Source organism: Meles meles, chromosome 3 (assembly GCF_922984935.1).
Source record: "Meles meles chromosome 3, mMelMel3.1 paternal haplotype, whole genome shotgun sequence".
NCBI classification, from domain to species: Eukaryota; Metazoa; Chordata; class Mammalia; order Carnivora; family Mustelidae; genus Meles; species Meles meles.
In genome coordinates, this window is record NC_060068.1 from 82,595,647 (window position 1) to 82,612,544 (window position 16,898).

Genomic DNA, 16,898 nt, shown 5'->3' on the forward strand with positions numbered 1-16,898 from the left:
GGCCGCTCTTCTGAGGAGCTCGCTTTGAATCAAGCGCGGGCAGCGATTGGCTGCGAAGCACGTGGTGCGCGCCCCACAGTACAGCGCCCCGCGGCTACTGCCCGCGCGGTGGGGCAGAGTCCGGCCGCGGGTGCCGCACCCGCTGGGGTGGGGAGGCAGGACGCAGGGGAAACGCCAAGGGCTCGAGTCTGTCTGCCCCCGCGGGCGAGAAGCCCGAGGGCCCGGCTCTGCCCAAGACGCAGTGTCCCCGCAGTGACCAAACTTGTGCTCCTGCTCTTGCCCCCCTCCTCGCTCCAGGTGCTGCGCCCAGGGCGCGTGCGGCGGAACCCCAGCTCGCCCCTCGCTCCCCAATCCTGAGCATCTCGCGGACTCCGGCATCGCGGAGCGCGCCGCCGGGCGCCTCCCCTGCCGAGGAGGGTCTCTGAGCTCCGTGACTGTCCTTTAACCGTACTGGGCCGGAGAGGCGCAGGCACTCGGACCTGGTCAGACTTGATCTACTCGCGGTCCCTGAGGGCTGCAGCTGCTAGAGGCTTAAGCGCCGAGTCCGCTTTGTCTCTCTCCACTCTCCGCAGCCCCCCTCCCTCCCCCGCTTCCTCTCTCGATTAACTCCCCCGACACGTTCTTCTCCAGCTCTTCCCCGTCGCCTCCTCCTCCTCCTCCTCCTCCTCGGCGGGCGGCATTCATTCGCTTCCTCCCTCCTTCCCCGGGTGTCACTCTGCATCCGCACCGTCTCCTCCCCCACCCCTCCCGCCGCGCCGCGCCGCTTATAGCCCGGCCCGCGGCCGCTGGGCGCAGACTGCTTGGGCAGCCGGAGAGGAGGCGGCGCGGCGGTGGCGCTGCGGAGACCGAGTCCAGACGCCAGGCGGCCGCCGGCGCGCACGAGCGCTTTCTAGCTCCTTCCCCAGAGTGCCCAGCCCGCCTCCTTGCGCGGCGCCGGCGGCCACAGGCTCGCTCTCCTTACCCGAGACGCGTTCCGGGAGACGCTCCGCGGCTCGCGAGCGGAGCCCGCGGCGTGGGGGTCGCGAGGCGCTGTCCTCTCCCCGGCGGGCGCCCCATGCGCGCTCCTTTTGCCCAGGCAGTCGCCGCCGCTCTCCGGGGCTGAGACGTCCGCCTTATCGCCTCCAGCGCGGTGACCTAGGCGAGAACGCAGCTGGTCGTGCCTGACGCGGGTCGACGCCGCCGTAAGTTTCCCCCGCTGCCCCGGACCTGTTGCGGCCGCCGCGGCTTGCCCCGGCCGCTCGGCCTGCAGGGGTGTGTTCGCCCCGGAGCCCGGAACTCCGACTTGGGCGGAGGTCGGGGAACTGTTCTCCCGGCGGAGACCTCGGTGGCCGCCGCTGCCCTCCCGCCGCGTGCAGACGCTGGCGGTCGCCGGAGGGATCTCCTCTCGTCCGGCTCGCCGGCTCCCGGTGGAGCTGCTGGGATTCAGGGAGCCGAGCCAGGGAGGGGTCCGTCTCCGTCCTCCGCCCAAAGCGGCGCTTCACTGGGGGTGGCTGTCGCTCTGCCTCGCACTTCGCAGCCCCCCAAGGCCGGGCGCCCGGGATTGTCGACCCACGTTGCACCCCACCCGGCACAGGGGCGCGCCGGGGCCCCGAGCACACACGCTTCGTGAGGGCACGTTCACGGCGGCGGAATGTCTGGGGAATGAATGAAAACTATGAAAAATCAGTTTCTTCTCGTGCAAGTATTTGGCCTTTAGTGTGACACTATGAGTTTCAAAGGACAGGAATGGGTGGGCGTGGTGGAGACGAACCTTGAAACTTGTTGGGCATGTAATTTCGTGTTGCCCGCACACGTATGGCCAGCGTGTTGAAGAGCGTTGCAAGTGTTATAGAGGGCTGTATGGTCAGTTGGTTTTCTTGTTAACAGTGGCTTTCTGATGTCCTTCCATTGTTATCAGTAAGGTAAGTGCGCCAGAAAGTCTGCCTCGTTTCTCCGTGGAGTGCGTTGAGACCAGGGCGAAAACCTAAGATGTGACGGGACGCAAAGTATTGGCAGCAGGGCTTGAGTAAGGAGCATTAAGTGAACTGAAGTTACTGTAGTGAGAAGCCCGTTTGATGTTCATGGTAATAGCAGCCCTTTCTCCGTCTTCTTCATACACACAGGTTAAGTATACGTTTCTTTCTTTCTTTCTTTTCTTTTTTTTTTTTTTTTTTTTGGCTACTTACTTGGCATGCAGATATTTCTGTGGGGGCTTAAAAAATGCCAGACGGGTGATTCATTTTAGAAGGTGTGTTTAGTGACTGTATAAATGGCTTCTGCTGATATTTTGATGTTTGCATAGTTTTAAACAAGAAAGCAAGTCGTTTCCCTTGGGTCTTTAAGTTTACCTTTTATTTTAAGCAAGTATTCCTGTAGGAATGTTGGATTTTGCCTGTGACATGCTTCTCCATCTGGATGGTATCCAAGATGACAGGCTAGCCTCTTCCTTCTGGTTTTGTGGGCCAGCCTGGAAAATGCAGAAGCATAAACACAGGAGGCATAGGGATGCAGGTCTTATATCCTCAGGTCTTCTAAACAAATTGTTTCCTTACATGTAAGCCTCGTTGTGGATGTTGTTTTACCTTATCTGTCATCTAAGGCTCAGGGAAACATGTTCCGGACCCCAGTGTGATTCCCACTCAGTGTGCAGGCACTGTGGTGTCCTGTACCTGGTGCAGGGAGCCTCATTCTTCAGCTAGAGGTGTGTTCACTCTTAGCTTGAGAGAAGGCAGCCTTTAAGGGTGCTTTGGAAGCATTAGCTTAAAAAAGAAAGCAGAACTACTCATTTGGAATGTTTGCAAGTTTCTATATAAGGTATCACAGTGTTCACAGCATCTTTTGAGGTTTAAGCTTAAAACCTTCCTCAAAGTACTTCAGCATCAGGGATGCTGATCTGTGTTCTAAGCCTTTGGAGACCTAGTGCATTCACAGAGGTGGAGTTGGTGGTTCTCCGGAGCACTGGGCATGGTTCGTGTGGACAAGACTGTGTGGCTTTGCTTGAGGTAAAGGTGATGGGGGGGCACCTCACTGTTTGTCCTGTCTTCTAGTTGCTATGGACACTAAAGCTGTCTTCCTAACACCAGAGCCCTGGAACATTGTTACTTACTGTCTTCCACTAAGCCCTGTTTACGCTAGTGAAAAGTTACATTCCAAAAGAAAAAAAAAAAAAACAAGTTGCATCACCTAATGCTTTGTGGCCCATGTGTCCGGGGCCCAGTTGGCACCAATCTTTGTTGTGAGCTGTGCTGTGCCACAGCAGGTCAGGAGGGGCTGCTTGGTAGCTAGCCTCGGAATCCATGGAAAATCACTGCTTTGCGTCTATTAGCAATTACTGCACCATACATTAAAAAAATACATGTCTGAAAGGAAGAAGGAAACAAGACGGCGGTAGGTTTCAGCTGCCTGTAAAAACTAGCCGTTCTGTGTTTTGAAACAGATACTGTAACTTACACAGTTGTTTACCCTCCTGGCCTAAACAGCTTCCTTAGGAATCCTTTGACAGGCAGGTTCTTGGAGGCTTTAGGCTTTTGAAGTAACAGAAGGATAGGGTTAACAAAGAAAAAAGAAAAGCATGTGATCCAGTTTTTGAAGATAGGTGATAGGTATGTCCTATGTGGTTACCTGTGGTTTACTTACTGAAGAAAGCCCAAGACAGCATTAGATTTTGCTATAATTTCAAAAGTACTTTAGTCAGCAAATAAATTCCAGGGTGGCCCTAAATTTACAGTGGCTGGCAACACACACACACACACACACACACACACTCACACACATGCACATATGCACATAGGTGTGAGTGCTTTTGATTCACGTAAAGCAGGGTTTGCATTTTGAATTCCTTCTATGCACGTGCCAGTGTTTGCAGGTACACAAGAATGGTCCTGGTGCTGCACTATTGAAGCAAAAGAGAGGGATGGATAGATCCTTTGTTCTTGCAACTGGTTTTCCAAGAATTGATATAAAGCAGGAAGAACAGAAAAACAGCAGTGATGAGTATGCTACTCAAAATAGTCTTCCTCTTATGTGTGCAAATCCTCGTTTTGGAAGCTGTCCAGAGCAAGAAAGATGGGTGGTGACTACGGCCAGTTCTGTGTTTTCACAAAAGCCTGCTGATCAATATATGGTAATGTTCGTATTAGTGCCCTTTGAAGACTCTGGCGTGGTAGAATTGTCTGGGTAGAAGTCATTTGTGACATTTCAGTAAAGACCTGACTATGGAAGAAGATGGCCTAGGCCTATGATTTTAAGGTTACATTGCCCATTTACTGTGATACACAGGGAGACTGGATCTTACCAAAGGAATTCTTAATGGAATTAATTAGTAGGTTTTTGTTTTACACATGGCTTTATGTTGCATGGGACATAAAAGCTGGTGCCCGGCCTGGCGTTACAAGAGCTGGAAGCCCGGCATTTTAAGTGGCCCACAGTGAATCAGCTGGACAAGGGCAGGGAGCTGTGAGAGTGAGACCTCCCTCTTCTTGGGCTTTGCTGGTTTACATTCTCAAGAACTTCAATATCCTGGAAGTTGGCAGTCAGGTTTTCCGAGATGAACCTGCTTGCAAGCAGCGATTTCTTTTCTTTTCTTTTTTTAAAACCGTGTTCAAATAGCTCAACAGCTCAACAGTGAATGCCTTTCCTTATAGGTGCTTGTCTCTGACTTTGTACAGGCACGACTATCCATTATTCCGAGCGGTAGGCGGCAAAGTGTTCTGTTTTCTCTGTTCACGGCAATTTGTTTTGGCTTTGTTCTGCCGTTTGAACATCAGGAGCATCACGTTCAATGGTTTGTTGTTTTGTTTTTGTTTCAGGAGTGGAAACAAAATGTCAGTCAGTGTGCACGAGAACCGCAAGTCCAGGGCCAGCAGTGGCTCCATTAACATCTACCTGTTCCACAAGTCTTCCTACGCCGACAGTGTCCTCACGCACTTGAACCTTTTACGCCAGCAGCGCCTCTTCACGGATGTCCTCCTCCATGCTGGGAACAGGACCTTCCCCTGTCACCGGGCAGTGTTGGCTGCATGTAGCCGCTACTTTGAAGCCATGTTCAGCGGCGGCCTGAAAGAGAGCCAGGACAGTGAGGTCAACTTCGACAACTCCATCCATCCCGAGGTTCTGGAGCTGCTGCTCGACTATGCGTACTCCTCCCGGGTCATCATCAATGAAGAAAATGCAGAATCGCTTCTGGAAGCTGGCGACATGCTGGAGTTTCAGGACATCCGGGATGCGTGCGCAGAGTTCCTAGAAAAGAATCTGCATCCCACCAACTGCCTGGGCATGCTGCTGCTCTCTGACGCGCACCAGTGCACGAAGCTGTACGAGCTGTCCTGGAGGATGTGTCTCAGCAATTTCCAGACCATCAGGAAGAACGAAGATTTCCTCCAGCTGCCCCAGGACATGGTAGTGCAACTCTTGTCCAGTGAAGAGCTGGAGACAGAAGATGAAAGGCTTGTGTACGAGTCTGCAATTAACTGGATCAGCTATGACCTGAAGAAGCGCTATTGCTACCTCCCAGAGCTGTTGCAGACAGTGAGGCTGGCTCTCCTGCCAGCCATTTATCTCATGGAGAACGTGGCCATGGAGGAACTCATTACCAAGCAGAGAAAGAGCAAGGAGATCGTGGAAGAGGCCATCCGGTGCAAACTAAAAATCCTGCAGAATGACGGCGTGGTAACCAGCCTGTGTGCCCGGCCTCGGAAGACTGGCCACGCTCTCTTCCTCTTGGGTGGGCAGACCTTCATGTGCGACAAGCTGTATCTGGTAGACCAGAAGGCCAAAGAGATCATTCCCAAGGCTGACATCCCCAGCCCAAGAAAAGAGTTCAGTGCGTGTGCAATTGGCTGCAAAGTGTACATTACCGGGGGGCGGGGGTCTGAGAACGGAGTCTCAAAAGATGTCTGGGTTTATGATACCCTGCATGAAGAGTGGTCCAAAGCTGCCCCCATGCTGGTGGCCAGGTTCGGCCACGGCTCTGCTGAACTAAAGCACTGCCTGTATGTGGTTGGGGGGCACACAGCTGCAACGGGCTGTCTCCCAGCCTCCCCCTCAGTCTCCCTAAAGCAAGTAGAACACTATGACCCCACAACCAACAAATGGACCATGGTGGCCCCCCTCCGAGAAGGCGTTAGCAATGCGGCCGTGGTGAGCGCCAAGCTCAAGCTCTTTGCTTTCGGAGGTACCAGCGTCAGTCATGACAAGCTCCCTAAGGTTCAGTGTTACGATCAGTGCGAGAACAGGTGGACGGTCCCAGCCACCTGTCCCCAGCCCTGGCGTTACACAGCAGCAGCGGTGCTGGGGAACCAGATTTTTATTATGGGGGGAGACACGGAGTTCTCCGCCTGCTCTGCTTACAAATTCAACAGTGAGACTTACCAGTGGACCAAGGTGGGAGACGTGACAGCCAAGCGCATGAGCTGTCATGCTGTGGCGTCCGGAAACAAGCTCTATGTGGTGGGCGGGTACTTCGGCATTCAGCGCTGCAAAACTTTGGACTGTTACGACCCGACATTAGACGTGTGGAACAGCATCACCACAGTCCCATACTCGCTGATTCCTACCGCATTTGTCAGCACCTGGAAGCATCTGCCTTCTTAGACGGCAGTACCTCTTCGAGAAGGGGAGCGTGAGGTAAGAAGTCAGTGTGGCTGGAAGTAGGCGTGTCGTTAAGCTACCTGTGGAGACCGAGATGTGATCATTGTAACTCAGCCCACAGAAGCAGGTCCACAGAATCTTTAAAAGAAATTTGCACCCCAGAACTGAACACACTTGTGTTGCCCACAGCTGCAACCCCCCACCCCTCAGAGAAGCCAGCGGTTCTCAGCCTTGACTGATCCTCCTGCTCCCCGCAAGAGCTTTTCAAATTCGGCCTATCCCACAGATTTGATTTCATTTGGTCCGGGTGGGTCCCAGGCATATCAGCATTTTTAGGAAGCTTTCTAGTGCTTCAGATGGGACAGCCGGGTGGAGAACCCCTGCCCGGGGTTAATAATGCCAGTTAATGTTGACAGAGTCCTCCCTGCCTGCCTGGAGCCGGGCCACATGTCTCACACGGATCGTTTCATGTGATCCTGACAACAACCTCGTGAGATATCATTACTAGAGCATTTTATAGATGAAAACAACGGATGCACACAGAGGTTAAGTCAGTTGCCCAAGTCATGGGGCTTTGGAGGTGGAAGAGTTGGTCAAGAACTCAACCGAAGCACTGGAGCTTCGGGTTGAACTGCTCCTTAAGAAACCAGAGAGCCTCATATCCCTCTCAGCCTAGGAGATAATTTATTAATATTCAAATTTAGATCCCTCCAACCCTTTCTGGAATGAAGTAGGGTGTAAAAAACCTGAAAGCGTAAGTTTATCCCTGGTTTGTTCCCTCCCAGATTCTTTATCGTGTATTTAAACATTTTTTCCTTAGGGGAAAAAAAAGGCCTCTTTTAGGGCATTGACTAACCAATCTCAGAGGGAAATCAAGGTCTATCCTTGTAAAAGTTGCACCTGCATTGTATAAATTTGTCAGATGCGTGGCATGCTGAGACCTCTAGACGGCCTTCCACTGCGGCCTTTCAGAGTTAATCAGACAGGCTGACCCTATTGTCAGGGCTAACAAAAGTTGTCTTTCTGTGTCATATATCTGAGTCCATAATGGTCGTCCTGTGTACTTAAGAGTATATAATACTCTTGGCTCAAATAATTAATAGGCCCACACAGTTCAGTGTTTGCGAAGCTAATGGTGCTTTGCTGCCCTTAAGCATCTTTAGTATTGGCCCCAGGAACCACTTAAGCATTTCTGAGTGTAGCACGGGGCACGTGGAATGTGTTGGTTTGTTTTGGTTGGTAATGCATGGGCTTATTACTAATAATAAGAGAATAAAATGAAAACTCGGGCTTTGGAGGAAGTACCATGAAAACTTGGTCATTACCTGGAGACTTTGACTCTGTTTTCCTTAGTATATTTCACATTCTCGAAGAGGATTTTCAGAGGAGAAAAAAGGAAATCTAGGGGTCTTTGCGAGCTAAGCAAAGAGGGGTTTTGGCACGTTTGTCTTTTCTTTCCACCTTTCTTACAGCTCCTTTTCAAACACCGCTAAAGTTGGCCTCACTGTTATGATTCATCTTTCTGGTTTTTTCATGGGTGCAGTTGTCTCCTCTAGCCTCCAACAGTTAGTACAGTTCTTAGTAATAGAATGTAACCTTGGAATGAACAGTCAGAAACCTCCTGTGGGGAGCGACCGGGCTGACAGCGTCTCACACCAAACTGGTTTTTGCAGCCTTGCTGGCATCTCAGTAATCCTGAGTAAACAAATGCTCTGAACGTGGTTATTTCATCTATGATATGAGTGTGTGACTCACCTCGAAAGCAGGTTTAAAGAACCTTCTGGGCAAAAGCATCAATTAAGAGCACACTGAGTTCGGTGTTAGCCCAGAACTGACTGTATTTGCATAAGAGAGCCTGAAAAATTGCCAGGGATGGTGGTGGTACCTCAGAATGGTCACTGGCAGATGGGCTGGCCCCTTTGGAGCAAGGTAAGGAAGAAGCAGAGGCAGGAAGAGACCACGTGTGCATTCTGGTTCAGGGTTTGAAACTGTGGACTCTGGACTGTCCTGGACTTCAGATATGTCCTTTGTCCAATGACTGATTTGAATCTGGCTTCTCCTAGCTCAGTCCCGGTTCAGACTTGGGTGAATTGATAGATGAGGGGAGAAAGGGGGAGAAACCTTGCTCTGAGGTTTCTTTCCTCCTTCATTGGAGACCCCAGCCAGCCACGGAATTAGCTCTGTGTGTGGCAGGAAAGTGAGGCTTCTTTGATTATCATCTGCTTGTTATCTTCGTTCTTCATTGTTGGTGCCTCCTTTGGCAGCCCAGAGGATGTTGGCAAACACTTGAATTCACCTTGTCCTGGGTGTTTGAACCTAATCGCACACTTCCGGTCCCTGGGAACCGAGCAAATAAAGTGTTAGGTCACATGGGAAACACCACCTCCCCGCCCTGGGTGCTGCCAGTCAGTGGAACACAGAGCAACGGAATTCCACCAGCCGGCCGGCCGGTTCGCCTTCACAAAGGGTGGGGTGGTTCTGATCAAAGCCTCTCTTGCGGTTTCTGATAGGGAGTGTGTTGGTTTAAGTTTCCAGAGTTTTCTACACACAAGAGAGTGTTAAAACACTTCAGCAGGATAGAGTGACTTTAAAAGAGGAGCTGTGCAGGTATTGGCCCTAAGCTGCGGAACCTTCCGGGACGTCTCTTTGATCTTGAAACGTAGGTGCTAACCGAATTAATATGGTGTTAACAAGAAGTTTCCTTAAGGTCTAAAAGCTCATTCACCAGGGGGATTTTAACTGTCTCCTGCTGCTCTGTCAGTGGCTGGGAAGGACAGAAAGGAAATTACTTTTGATTACTCTCCCATTTTCATGGCGCTGTGTGGCCCCAACCTGACAGCACTTGGATCTTGGATGTGCCTATGTTTCTTCCCTTTTTTAGAGTTTGTCTGTCTGTCTTTCCTTCTTTCTTTCTTTTTTTTTTTTTTCCTGTTTGTGTATGTACCATCGTGAAATTTCATATTATTACAATTACAAAATGCATTCTTTTGGCCTAATGCTGATATATAGGTTCCCGGGAGGTGGGGGTGGGAGAGTGACACTTTAGTCTAAGGAATGCCTTGCAAGCTTGAATCAGGGTTCGGAAACTGCCAAAAGAAACAACTAATGAAATGAATCAGACTTCTGGACACACAAAAGCCAGAAGAATTCAATGCAAGTAACAAGCGGCCCCTCCTGAATTCCCTTTGTCTCCACTTAGAGTTAGCAGCAGGGATGAGATTCCTGCACTAGGGCTGGAAACGTGCTCTAGGAACAGATAGGGTGAATGCTGGAGAGACAGGCTCTCTGCAGAATTTCCCTGTATCAAAGATAGACCCACGAGAAGGGAAGGATGGGTCGCATGGGGAAACACCCACTCCCGTGAAATGTGCAGGCTTTGTGGTTAGGGCACCTTGAATTTATAATCATGCTCGATGTCAGCGGATTCTGCAGATAATAACTGCGTACCATAGCTGGCGTCTCCCAAGTACGGACTGATGAACTTGGAGAATAAACTCTCCAGCCTTGGGCCGTGGAGGCCTGCAATGTTGTCATGTGAAAGGAAGCGAGACTGATTTCTGCCATAATGAATAGCAGAGATGCATTTCAATAAGAGGATTAATATGTCTGCTTTCTATATGGTGAATAAATTGACTTTGGAGTCCTTTATGGGAAATGGGCCAAAGAGGTTTTGCACAGGAATCTTTTTTTTTTTTTTTAAAGATTTTATTTATTTATTTGACAGAGAGAGATCACAGGTAGATAGAGAGGCAGGCAGAGAGAGAGAAAGGGAAGCAGGCTCCATGACCTGAGCCGAAGGCAGCAGCTTAACCCACTGAGCCACCCAGGCGCCCCTTTGCACAGGAATCTTGTTTTGACCCTCCAGTGATCGCTTCCCAGTGGCTCTGTTTAACTGTGATGAAGGATGAATGTTGGCAGCAGAAGGTGACAACTCCTAGCAGCACCTAGACGTAGAAGTTTGTATTTGCATATATATGCAAATATATATATATTTGCATATATATGCATATATATATGTTGAAGGTTTAGTAGGGAAATGAAGATTTTTCTTTGGACACCATCATTTCTGTGTAGCCAGTCATCTCTATCCGTGCACACACATGGATGCCCTTAATTTTTGCACACTTGCTAATGAACATGTAATTTAGACTTTTAGAAGCATTATTGACCAGCTCTGTCTGATTTTAATTTTCTTTTTTTAGATTTCGAGGCTACTAACGAATCTTTTTTTTTCCCTCTGTTTTAGCTCGCTCCATCACTTGGTGAGACAAAATGAGCTTTCTACTTTGGAGAGGCCAAATTTAATGAAGAAAGAGAAAAGAAGAAGGAAAAGAAATTGCTACAAGACTCCTGATACAATGCATTGCACCTTGTAAATTCTCTAACTGGACATGAAGGAGGGGGTGGGGGAGGGGGTGGGATTTTCAGTGCAAGTAGCACACGGTTTAAATATGAATGAACGAACCTGTGATCTAGTCCTTGTCTTGTAATTGTGGATTAATGTCAGCGTTAATCAGCCCCTCAAAGGGAGAGAAAAGCCGGCCCTTTTCCCTTGCTGTACCATATTCAGCATTTGATTTCCATGGGCTCCACCATTTATGTGTAAAATTTGAAATGGTTGTCACTTCTCTGAGGAGCAAGCTCGAAGCCTCCACACCAGCTGCTGTTGGAGATTGAAAGCCCAACTGTGGGGCCAGGAGGGAAGCTGGCTTGGCTGGCCACAGAGTGAGGACTGCTGGACTCTCTGCTAATCTCTGAGGGGTTGAGCTCCCCAGGAAGGTTCTGAACAATGGGGACGTTGTTGTAGGCATTTGGTAGATGTTCTTTTCTATTTATAAGTGACTTTAAACTCTCCCTTGGCTGTTAAGAAATTTGTCGTAGATTTAGCTATTTATTGTTTGATGCCTGCATGCTGAAACGATGCTTATGATTGTCTTCACATGTATGGGTGTGTGTGAATGGTTGTATGTTTTGCACAATTTTGTGGCTGTTGTGAAGTGCTTTGCTGCACAAAAATGAAAACTTGGGTGTTACAATTTGGAGCATAACTGGAGGGTGGGTTGGGAAGGGGGGATTTTGTAAATGTCAAGGCAGGGAAGGAGTACAAGACAGAAACAGATTACATCCTAGAGGTAGAGAAAACATGGAGGTCACTTTTCTTAGACTCACTAACTTGTAATGGGGTTTCATGGGGTCTGGTATGCTGATGGCTCATGGGGTGAGGGAAAGCTTCACTGCCCTGTTCCTGTCTGAGTCACACGCTTCAATCTCAGCTACTGAAATTTGGAAAGGACCAAGTCGCTTTGCAGTTGTTTTCTTTGTGTAATATCCTGAAATCCTGGAAAATTCTATGGAATAGTTCTGTATATAGGGCACAGGTTAAAGGCAGTGTCCAAAGTTTATTTATTTATTTATTACCCTGTGAGAGTGCTTCGCCATACCCGCAGCTAACAGGAAAAAGCTGAGTTGTCACAGACATCAATGAATTCACTCACCAGATTTGCTTGAACCCGGTGGATTCATTGTTCTCTCTTCTTGATGCACGATTTAGCAAGTGTTAGGAGTTCACCAAGACCATATTCACATTGGGACAGTGTATACTTCAGTGCTCCCCCTCGGGTAAGTCTCTAAGAAAGAACTCTTTGGTGCGCCAAAGTGACCCATTTGGCCAGGAAACACCAAAGAATGATGAGCAGTGGCCCCTGTTGAGAGGTGTTCCGGGATCGATGGGAATCTGTTGTGAATACATTCTTTGCTAGTTTGAGCGCTTGTTTCCTAACCGTGTGCCGTGGTAGGTATTAGTGCTAGACTCAGTTAGGTGCTTGCTCAGAGGTGTCTGGGGAAGACCAGAGTTTGGGACTCAAACACCGCTTTCATCGATGTTTCTCACATCACCGTAGTTTAGAAAATAGGGCTTAAGACTGATAACAACCTTTTACATTGTGAGTGTGTTTGCATTGTCTAGTGACAGATAAATCCTTAACATTTCTCTTTACCTGAATGCTTTAGACTAATTGTACATATCCATTCGTGCCATGAGTAAGTGGGCTATCGCGGGACCAAAATAAATGAGCCGTTGGAATAAAAGCATCACAATACTTTTCCAGCAGTCAGTCCCTTGCTCCTAGATGTGTTCTAAGCAGTGCAAATGTCTGATTGTACCCTGGCGGCATCGCGATGGCGTTATAATGTAGCAAAGCTACGGCTCTCTATAATGCAAATCTGTCGAGATGCGTGTGTGTGTCACTGCGTGACTTCTGAAAGCAGGGTGAATTTTCTGCAGCTGTTTCAAAGTTGTGGTTTGTCCTTGAATCCTCTAGTAATTATTGTGTGCGAGCCAGAGGGAGCCGTGGTCAGGGTGGGCCCCCAGCCTGCAGGGAACTTTCTGGACTCCCGCTCTTTGAATTGATGTAGGCATTTGGGCTCACTACTTGACCATTCTCACCCTGTGAAACGTCCCCCACTTTGAAGCAAATACAATTCACAGCACAGTGCACACAAAAACCTTGGCATAAGACAGAGAAGGTTCTTCTTATTCTGTGGGCTGGTTGCTGTGGAAACAGATAACAAAGGGCAGCCTTCCACTTCTGGTATAATTGTGTAGCCCCCTTTTCTCTGGGCTTGACACCTGTCTGAATAAGAGTGATTAGAGCTGAATAATATCCCTCTCTTGGCTATTGAATATGTGGTTCACGTACAAAACTCTGTGTAAGTTGAAGTAAAGTGTTCATGTTCATATGTGCTTGTTTGCTACTACTCCATTTTTGAGGTTTTGTAAAACTGTTATTTTTTTTTCACAATGTGAAACTGAAGGTCAAATAAATTATTAGAGATTTTCTCTTCATTGTGTGTGTGAGTCTTTATTTTAATACGACATAATTTAATCTGCCGAAAACTGGCGTCTTCTGTAGTTTAATGAACATGAGGATCATTGCAGATATCTCCCCATCTAGTCACATACATTCAGGAAAGCGGTTTTGCCTGTTGAATAATTAAAATTTTTGGCTGTGTAGGATGTTTCCTGAAACAGTGTGAAACACCTCAGTTCTGAGTTATTCATAGCCTAGAATATAAAAAATCACATACCGTGTGGTGGTAAGACAGCACAGGTAGTATCCAGAAGGAATTTAGTTTTTAGCATCCTTCTGTGGGTTATATTTTGAGAGGGAAGCTGTGAGAGAAGGGGCTGGAGTGCAAACCCCTTTTTATCTGACATGCCTTAGAAATCATTGAAATATGTGGGAATCTATGCATATATTTTCCCTGTCACGGCATAGAAAACCCCAAGTTTAACCCCTCTGATACACTTAGCTCCTTCCAAGGTGAAAGCCACGGTCCCGGCTGGCCCAGGGTAAGCATGATCACTTCCTGTCACAAGAAGATGCTCCTTTATCGCTTGGGTTGGGCCCCTTGCTCTTTTAATGTGTAGAGCAATGTCAGGCATAGTCTTTTTTTTGGATAGAAAATAAATACAACCTAATTAGAACTCTAGGAGAGCCCACAAGCAGACAGAATGCAATTATGGCCTTTGGACTTTGACCAAAATGCCAGAGCAGATGCCTCAGGTTTTATAGAAAGATCATCCAGTTCTGTGCTGGGTGAGTCTGGTCGAGTGCCAAGCACTTGGGAGTCTTCAGATCCCATAGGCACAGTGCTGATGCCCCATGGAAACCCCACTGATGACACCGTATACAACACCATAGGACCGGGAAGAAGGGAAAGTTAGCAGCTGGGTTAGAGTTAGAAAGTTAGACTTGACACATGGGATTCGGATGTTCAAAAAAGCCCTGATGCTAATCTTTAGAAGGGCTGGAAAGGTTTCCTAGAGAGATGATTGGAAATCTGCCTTTCAATCCCTGGAGTTCTTTTTATCATCTCAGTTGGGACATGGAGACAGATTGGGGTAAAGAAGTTACTTCAAATCCTTAATTTTCGTTAATTTGGAAATTTCATTTCATTCCTACATTCCAATTGCCCCAAACAGTGGAGGTATTGGTTTGGATTGCCTTGGGTTGCATGTAAGGCGAATCTGGCAACGAGAGGGGTTTAACCACAGTGATGAAACTGCTGGGAAACTGCCAGTCCGTGGTGGGACGGCTCCCCCACGAGGCCATGGAGGTCCGGGGCTGCGCCTGCGTTGCCATCCTGGACATGGTCTTTGGTTCTCATATCTGCTTTCATGGCTTTCAGGACAGCAGAAACGGGGACAGACTTAAAGGGGAATAAGTATGTGCCAGATAAAGCTCTTCCGTTCTCCTGGGACAGTAATAGTTTTCCCAAAAGACCCACCTAGGAGATTTACACTTACCTGTGGTTGGCCACTACCGGGTCATGTGACCTTCCACAGAACTAAGGGATACTGAGGAGAGGGTTATTTTCGTTGGGACGCATTGTCACTCCACACAGAAATGTGATTTTGTTAGTGAGGATGAAAGGCAGGGTGGATGGATTGGAAACTGCACAGCATCTGTTCTGGTGGATAATCAAAGGGTAACTCTAAACCGTAGCCCCATTGACTGAGTGATTACGATGTGCTGGGACTATGCTAAGGACATGCTTCACAATCATTTCTTAGTCCTCACAACAAAAGTTGGTAAATGCAGAGCTTTTTTTTTTTTTTTTGACACACAGAGAGACACAGAGAGAGAGAGGGAGAGAGAGCGTGCACAAGCAGGGGCAGCAGCACGCAGAGGCTGGGGGAGAAGCAGGCTTCCTGCTGATCAGGGAGCCCCACGCGGGGTTCGATCCCAGGACCCTGGGATCATGACCAGAGCCGAAAGTAGGCGCTCAACCAATTGAGCCACCAGGTGCCCCAATGCAGAGCTTTCTTAATATCTCCAAGCCTCAGCTCCTTCATTTATAAAATACAGATTCATATTCTCTAATAGGAAGACTTAATAATACCATAAATTTAAGAGAAAGCACTAAGCTCTGTGCCTGGCACAGAGTAGGTTCTCAATGGTTTTCAGCCATCGGTTTTTCAACACTACTGGGAGAAATACCTCTGCTAAATCTGAGCGTCTGTTCCATGTAGGGCTTGTGTTCAAGGTCTGGATGCCCATCACGTAATTCCGTCTTCATAGCAACCTTGATGGTAGGCACTGTTATTACCCTCGTTTTGTAGATGAAGAAACAGGTTTTGAGAGATTATCTAACTTGCCCAAGGGAGTGGTGGAGCCTGGATTTTAAGGCATGCTCTCCAACCTGCTCCTCTCCATCCAGGAATGTGGAGGAGAAGTGACTCAACAGGGTTGAGGCTGGCTGTGGCCAACCCAGGGCTCTTTGTGTCCACCATGTCCAGGAAGCCTTGACTTTCGAAGAGCCAAGGACTCTGCAGCTGGAGAGTCCTGCCCTCAGACCTGAGAACGAAAGATGCACATGGAAGGACTCTACATGTCACTCAAAATGTTCTTTGACAATGTGTTCTGTAGATAAGACTGCGGAGAATTTAAAAATAAATGCCCCCGCCTCCCCCAGTGGTCGTTACATTTGATAGTTCACTGAACTGCACAGGCTTATGCTATGTGTGCTCTCCTACCTGTACAGCTTTTCTTTACTGAAAGACCGAGTACACGATGGACAATAGCCAGAGCGTAACAGGAAGAGAACTCTGACCCGTGACCTGCAACAACCAGTCCAGGAGACCAAAATCTATGGTGGCCGGCCTGCAATGACTAGTCAGACCTGTGCGAATCAGACCACTCTCTCTAGCAACTGATTCAGCCAAACAACGACCCATGTAATAATTGGCTCAAAATGACCAGAATTTTGGTTGATAATGGAAACCTTACCTAATATTTGTCCTTGCTTCCTACCGAGGACCAGCTAGAGACTGTCCAGTATGCCCCCCTAACCATCACACAGGATGCCCTACTTTTATTTTTTTATTTTATTTTATTTTTAAATATTTTATTTATTTGACAGACAGAGATCACAAGTAGGCAGAGAGGCAGGCAGAGAGAGAGGGAAGCAGGCTCCCCACTGAGCAGAGAGCCCAATGCGGGGCTCGATCCCAGGACCCTGAGATCATGACCCGAGCCAAAGCAGAGGCTTAACCCTCTGAGCCACCCAGGTGCCCCCAGGATGCCCTACTTTTAATTAGCCCACCGACAGCTTCCCCACACCACCTGCCTCCAGTCCGGGCATCTCTGAAGCCTTCCCTTTTCTCCCCTATAAAGCTTTCCCACTCCTCAGCATGCCCTTTGAGTATCTGCCAAAACGCTCTGACAGTGACTGACTCTTGCTAGAGTGAGCTCCGAATAAATAGCCTTTGCCTGCTCTCATGTGGCTGGTCTTTGTTTACATCCACAGACGAGTGTTTGTTCAGTAAA

At 48.5% G+C, this 16,898-nt stretch overlaps 1 protein-coding gene across 2 annotated transcripts; it reads left to right on the plus strand.

Annotated features, from left to right (window-relative positions):
- Positions 1–807: 807 nt before the first annotated feature.
- ENC1 (ectodermal-neural cortex 1) lies at positions 808–13,411 on the plus strand. Of its 2 annotated transcripts, none has more exons than XM_045999679.1 (3): positions 808–1,181; positions 4,788–6,603; positions 10,814–13,411. In XM_045999679.1, the coding sequence occupies exon 2, from the start codon at positions 4,801–4,803 to the stop codon at positions 6,568–6,570; it is 1,770 nt and encodes a 589-aa protein (XP_045855635.1). In that variant the 5' UTR covers positions 808–1,181; positions 4,788–4,800; the 3' UTR covers positions 6,571–6,603; positions 10,814–13,411. The 2 variants fall into 2 exon arrangements, with proteins under 2 accessions (XP_045855635.1, XP_045855636.1); XM_045999680.1 differs by lacking the exon at positions 808–1,181 and adding an exon at positions 1,977–2,102.
- The last annotated feature ends 3,487 nt before the right edge of the window (positions 13,412–16,898 follow it).

What these genes read in the sequence shown, in the direction of transcription:
- ENC1 (XM_045999679.1), top strand. Translation starts at nt 4,801, where the DNA reads ATGTCAGTCAGTGTGCACGAGAACCGCAAGTCCAGGGCCAGCAGTGGC.